This window comes from Copadichromis virginalis, linkage group LG6, assembly GCF_057382275.1.
Source record: "Copadichromis virginalis isolate Kocher_CV1m ecotype Utaka linkage group LG6, C_Virginalis_male_GT1.1, whole genome shotgun sequence".
In the NCBI taxonomy this organism is placed as follows: Eukaryota; Metazoa; Chordata; class Actinopteri; order Cichliformes; family Cichlidae; genus Copadichromis; species Copadichromis virginalis.
This window is the reverse complement of record NC_140623.1, coordinates 8,825,400-8,832,273: the sequence shown is the minus strand read 5'-3', so window position 1 is coordinate 8,832,273 and position 6,874 is coordinate 8,825,400. Positions and strand designations below refer to the sequence as shown.

General features: G+C 39.4%; 2 protein-coding genes across 2 annotated transcripts; one reads left to right on the top strand and one right to left on the bottom strand.

Annotated features, from left to right (window-relative positions):
* Positions 1 to 248: 248 nt before the first annotated feature.
* On the top strand, positions 249 to 1,322 carry uts2r4 (urotensin-2 receptor 4). The gene has a single exon (XM_085460731.1). It carries the CDS (start codon positions 249 to 251, stop codon positions 1,320 to 1,322), a length of 1,074 nt encoding a protein of 357 aa, XP_085316857.1.
* A 1,669-nt stretch (positions 1,323 to 2,991) lies between these two features.
* On the bottom strand, positions 2,992 to 6,603 carry lgals2b (galectin 2b). Its single transcript, XM_085458474.1, has 4 exons — positions 6,520 to 6,603; positions 5,035 to 5,108; positions 4,737 to 4,896; positions 2,992 to 3,405 (listed from the first exon to the last, which is right to left on the bottom strand). The coding sequence occupies exons 1-4, from the start codon at positions 6,520 to 6,522 to the stop codon at positions 3,259 to 3,261; spliced, it is 384 nt and encodes a 127-aa protein (XP_085314600.1). The 5' UTR covers positions 6,523 to 6,603; the 3' UTR covers positions 2,992 to 3,258.
* Between the last annotated feature and the right edge of the window lie 271 nt (positions 6,604 to 6,874).

Sequence of the window (6,874 nt, the reverse complement as noted above, 5' to 3'; positions counted from 1 at the left end):
CGAACTTATTTGGGAATAAGCACTACAAGTTGGAAGGAACTGTGTTGAATGTTTCATTTTAACAGAAATATTTGACTGTAATGTCCACTGGCATCTTCTTTCTGCAGTTCACCTCACACTGTAATGTTTCCACAGAGATGAAACCTTTCCTGTGAGGTAAGAGTCAATAATCTTGTGTAAACTGGCTCCTCAGTTTTGTAGCCTGACCTCTGACCTCTCTGAACTGCACTGAACTGCATGAACTCAAAATGAACTGCACTTTTAATGCCACCTTAACTCCCCAGCTGGGTCTTGGATTGAGCCCAGGGACAGGAGCTGACGAGTCCCAAGGGAGTGGTACTGGTGCTGGAGGTAGTGGTGGCTTGTGGGTGACATTCCTGCTTGGTACTACACTGATTATCATGTGTGTCGTGGGCATGTCCGGCAACACATACACACTTATTGTTACACGCTCAGCTGCTTTGCGACGCACAGGTTCTATGTACGTTTACATCATTAATTTAGCTCTGGCTGACCTGCTGTACCTCTGCACCATCCCTTTTGTAGTCTGCACCTACTTTGCCCACGACTGGCTGTTTGGTGAGGCCGGATGTCGCATCCTACTGAGTCTCGACCTCCTCACCATGCATGCCAGTGTCTTCATTTTGGGTGTTATGAGCTTGGAACGGTATCGTGCTGTGGCTAAACCCTTCAGTGCACACAAGACCTCGTCCCGCAACCGACGGCTAGTGTCAGGAATTATTTGGGGGTTATCTTTTCTGCTAACGCTTCCCATGATGGTGATGATCCGACTCAGGGAGGGCAAACCCACTGTGGCTGGTTCAGTCAAGAGAATCTGCTATCCAACCTGGACCCCTGAGGCCTTCAAGGCTTATATCATTGCCCTGTTTTTCACCAGTGTTTTAGTCCCTGGATTGGTAATTGTTGGACTGTATGCAGGGCTAGCTAGGCGCTACTGGGTAGCACAGGCTAACTTAGGGGGTAGCAGCCACTCTGCCAGAAGGACACGACTCAAACAAAAAGTCGTATCAATGATCTTTAGCATTGTGGTAGCTTACTGGACTTGCTTCTTGCCTTTTTGGGGATGGCAGTTAGCCAAACTGTTCTCTCCAGAGTCCCTCAAAGCTTTGTCTCCAGCTGCTCATAATTATGTAAATTTCTTTGTCACATGTCTCACGTATGGAAACAGCTGTATAAATCCATTTCTCTACACTCTACTGACTCGGAACTACAAAGATTATTTAGCACAGAAAGGACAGTCATCAGGATCCAGCAGGGCTGATCCCGGGTCAGCTGTGACAACCCCACTGCAGGACTTTTAGTGAATTAGCATTAACTGTTACTTATAGCCTGCGTTCAAGCGATCTTCTTCTGATCAATGTTCCATTTGCCAGAACTGAACTGGGAAAGAGGGCTTTTACTTATGCTGCCCCTTTTACATGGAACATGATGCAAAAAGACTGGAAGATAGCATATCTTATTTCATTAAATGCTTTTAAGTCCAAATTGAGAGAGCCAGAGAAAAATGTTTTTTAAAATGTAATTGTTACTTATAATATGTATGTAACTTTGTAATTTTAACATGTTGTCGCCTCTTGGCCAGGACTCCCTTGAAAAAGAGGTTTTTAATCTCAATGGGACTTTTCCTGGTTAAATAAAGGTTAATAATACTAAACTGTCCAGTCATAATATGTTTTGATTCAGAGAGGCCATTTTTTATTATCTACATTGAGTTGACCCAGCTAAAACCTAACTTCCTCTCCTGTCTTAAAGAGAGAGTTAACTAGTCTTGTTAAGGTTTTGTGGGTTTTGAGAAAGTAGAATTAGCTGAATTAACCAAACTTGACTGAATGCATTTAATAAACTAGACATTTAGCTGAATCAAATGCATTTCAATCACAATGACAAACATGGTTCTGACTCCATTTACATTTCCTCAGTCTGACGAATCAGGTTAGGACGAATCATCTTATCAACTTTGTTCATTTTGTACCAAATTACATGAGATATCTCAAATGTTAAATAATGAATAAAATTATAAGTGCAGAGAGGCATGGACTAAACTGACTAGAATTCACTGTGTTCATTATCTTTCTATTTGTTATGTTCTGTTGAGCAGATAGACATCTATGATTTACTGATATAGAGGTTGAAATGTGAGTATTTTATCTAAAAAGTATTTGAATTGGCAGTTTAGTACAAAACAGAAAAGTTTTGAAGGCCTTTTTTTTGGACAAAATACTGAACACAAGAAAATGACCAGAAAATGTTCTGCAGTACTTTATCCATTTTAAAAAATCATAAATACTCTTTATATACATTATCCACAGTTTCTGTAATTGATCAAATACAATGTGTAGTTTACAATAATGGAAAAAGTTGGTACCGTATTTTCACATATTTTTACTGTGTAACAATTAAAGTGAAACTGCTGTAAAAACAAAACAATAGAAAAGTGAATGAGAACTGTTTTCATATTTTTGTAATGGCCCAATTTGCCAACAGCTTTACAGACAAATACTTTTCATCTCTATCTATGAAATGTCGTTGCACTGTGCCACATTCCTCAGCCTCCAGACGCTTGTCTTTTGAGTCCTCCTGTAAATTGTCTGTATAAGTGTGTGCTACATCTCCCACCTCACCTCCTTTTCCATGTCGACCTTTATTCTTTTTTTAACCTATTTCCTCATCACATATTAAAGATAATGACCAATACAATTCTGGGTTTTCTTTTTTCTCCCTCTTTTTTAAACTTTGCATAACTTTAAAAAAAGAGGCAAAAATAATAATTCTGCTTTTGAATTACAGACATTGACAAAAATGCGTTGGCATCTTCTTTTAGTGTTTTTAAACACCCACTGCTTTTACTCTTGTACGTTACAATGATATAAAAATTAAACCCTGAAACAGGTCTGAAATATGTTTTAGAACATGTAGGTGTAAATTACATGTGGTGTTTCGTATTTCAGAGGAAGTAAATGAAGAAGACTCTTTTCTTTTAGGGTTTTATTAACAAATCCAGCTTTGCTGAGCTGTCCTCCAACCATAGTAAGGTAAGATGTGCCGGGGCTCCATCTTAAGGCCATTTCCTCTAATTACAACATCAGCAATCTAAAGCAGTTGACATTTCCAGAGTTACTTTTCAGATTTCATATTAGCAGTCAAGCCTAATTTCAGCTATTGAAAAACATGAGAATGTTTTAGCAACAAGCAAAACGTAGAGAGGTGAAGGGTTGGGGCTTAAGAAGAGGTCAGCCTCTACTTCAGCTTGAGGCCGATGATTCTCGCATCACCGCTCACATCGAAGTACTTGTACTTGACATCACCCAGGCGGTTGGGGAAGGTAATCATGCTGCCGTCAGGAAGCTTGATGTAAAATTCCTCGTTGTTGAAGTTGATGTAAAACTGAAGAAGTAAGAAAAAGCAAGAGGGAGAAAAAGAGGTGAATGACATTTATCGTTTGGTTAAAAGGATACCTTTGTTTTTTTGAAGCTTGGGCTCAGACACGGACAGAACCTAAGCTGCTGTGGATGCAGTCAACTGCAAATTTATTTTAGCCATCTATTAAAAAAACAAAAACCCAGGTTATAAATATCAATATCATATCAAGGATCAACTAGGTGACATGAGCACGACTGTGTGTGTCATCCAAGCAGATTTTAAAAATACATGTGGACACAAGTGCTACCCCTCAGCCTCCTTGTAGATACACCTATGGTATACACCTATATCGACCCTTTCTTGAGTTATCGCATTTACAGTCTTGGGTGTCCATGCCGCCTGGCACTCTGGCCGCCTCTGTTTAACAGCGCCAACCATCTCCGGTTGTGTACATGGCTGAAGGCAAGCTAAAACAGTAAGAATCTTCAAATTAAAAAACAAAACAAATCAGATGCTGATATTATATCATTTGCTTCTGACTCTGTCCACAGTATACTGCAGTTAGATGCTTTAACTCCTGCCTCTCCCAAACGTGGCCATGCATGCAGCTATCTACTACAGATGATTCACTGACTATAGATAAGTACTTCAAGCAGATCCCCTTCCAAGAAAGTAAACAGTTCCTTGAATTTCATTGTTACACAACTGTAAGAAAGCTGCAGTTTCGACAGAAAATCCTCCTCCAGAAACATCTGGGGCAATCTTTCTCAACAGCTATTAACTTTTATGGGCCCATAAAGCCTGTCGTGATTACCCGTTGACCTAGCAGCTTACAGCGCAGGCACCAAACCCATTAATTACACCCTGATAGTCAAAGAAATGATAACAGCTTGGAAATGCAGTTCATTTACCCAGGGTGTGCTTTACCTGAATACTCTTTAAATTAAAGTGCAGCAGGTGTGTGTGTGTGTGTGTGTCTAAGAGTACAATTACATTTTTTAAAGCTATCAGCTATAAAACCTTGCCCATAGAGTGACATGCAAAGATGTTATAAATCAAAGGATCAGCAAATCAAGGCCCTGTCTTAGTTAACGTTATCATCTGACTGATATACACAATTGAGACGTTGTAACTTTTATGAGCTTTCATTTATATTGTGAAATTGGCACTCAGTCCAGTAACACAGATGACTTTGTTCTCTGTCGTCTGGAGAACTGTGTTTTAGCATTTGCATTGATGTTAAACTGGTTATGTCAGTGTGTAAAAGCCTTGCTTCTTAAACCATTCGAACCTCTTCAGAGTGTATTGTGTGTTGGTGACTACATTTTTCAGACGCCACACGTCTTCATACAAACCTTGCATTCTTCTCCACGTCTGAAAGGGAAGTTTGATTCGTGGATCTCGTCACCCCAGCTACCCCCGGATAAAGAGTTGAAGACGATGGTGTTGGAGTCTAACCGGGGGTTGAGGTGCATGGCGATGTTCTCACGATCATGACCGATGTTGATGGCAAAACTGCAACAGATGCGGGAAGGAGAGGAGAGGAAGGAACATGAACTCGACTCGCTGCTTCCTGACAGATAACTAAATCGACTTTGCTGTGTGAAATGGACAGGACACTCTCAGCATGAACATCTTAGGAGAAGGTCTCACCTGTCACCACTCTCACCAGGCTTGACACGGACTTTTAACTCCAAGCCCTGCTTGATTGACATATCCTGGATTTTCTGTAAAGGAAAGCGACATAGGAATAGACACATTGAAAGATAAACCAATTCTTGCATTCTTTCAGAGCTTTTTGGTGGGAACTTTAGTTTGCTTCTTAGAAGGAAGACAGGATGAAATAATGATAATAATAATAATAGGAAGATTTCAGTACTCATGCTCATTCTTGGATGATAAAACTCTTCCTTGTAGAAGTGTGTATAGATCTGGTCTATCAGTTTTATTTATTAAATTTTAGGAACTATCTACATGATGGTTTGAGACAGCGGAACTGCCATGAGCAAACTGATGATTAGCGCTTGTCTTATCTTAGCAGTTGATGATCAACCGAGGTAAAACAATGTACCCACGGTTGTAAAATTAACAAAACAGGAAGGTGTCGTATTTGTTCACTGACGTGGTCGCCATAAAAAAAAAAAAAAAACACCCACACAGTGATTTATAGCTCTTCAGACACTAGTCATGTCTAGCATGTCTTTGTACAATATGTGCCCATTAACAATTATACAAACAGAGAAATGAAGTAAGGCTAAATTGATTTTATGTGTTTAAAGATCGATTTCACATGTATACAAATGAGAAACCCAACATGACATTTAAACAATGTTTAACAAAGTCAGTGAACCTGTTCACCTGATCAATAAAGCAATAAACTGTTCTTCTTTTCATCTAATCTTCCTATTTATGTGCTGGGCATCACCTGATGGGCAAACGAGAAGTTCATCATGCTGGACCCTATATTCCAGTCCTCCACCCACAGATTCCTCGGTTTAATCTGCTCACCCATTTCAGATTCATGCTGGTTTATCACTGACTTCACAGGGAATTTGATGGAAGATCATTAAGTCAAGCTATACATTATTAATCCCTCTGTGGGATTTGAATTATTCAGATTATTCAACTGTGACATATGGTAAATCTTAGAATAGGATTTTTCTTCTGTTACCAGGCTGTGACTCGAGAATTATCTCTTATATACTTATAACTGTAAGGTGAGCACAATCAGTTTAAGGGTTACGTATTTTCTTGACTGTTACTTAAAGCCTAAATTTGGTTATAGCCTCAGCAAAATCAAAATCAAAGGGAGATTCTCTATTGTATACAAAACGCATGTTCACAGAATATATGTAGCCATCATCACTTCTATAAAACACGCTCTATTAATATTACTGGTTGATACACAAGCTTTGAGCTTTTTTATTCCTCAGCCTCATTAATATTGAGTCTATGCGTTTGAAATATATGACTATTTGACTACTGTATATGCAACGAGAAAAGTAAACCATGGAACGGCAGAGTATGAGGTTCAGCCACAGAATCAAAGCAAATGGTCACATACATCAGGATAGAATATAATGCCACAACTAAGGTAACAGATGCAGATTATTGTTCACGCAGAGAAAGTCCACGTACCATGGTGATGGTGTTCAGTGGATTGTGCTGAGGTCTGATCTTCAGTGGGTTATGCCTCCAGTGACAAGTCTGCAGGCAGGTGAGCGGTTTATATGGGGCAGGAGGGCTGTAAAAAAAGGGTATGGCAATAACTGCCTGTCACTGAATCCACTTAGTAGTGCTGTGCAGTACTGTGATAAATGCAGCACCAATATTGCTGATACCAGTACCAATAGTTTAAACTCGTAGAGGTAGCTTATGCAGGGGAAAGGAATGTGTCAAGACTCATGAAATTAATCATCATCAATCTGCAAATTCTAAACAGATTTTAATGTTAAATCACTGTGATTTTTACTTTCCACAACAGTTAGTTCAT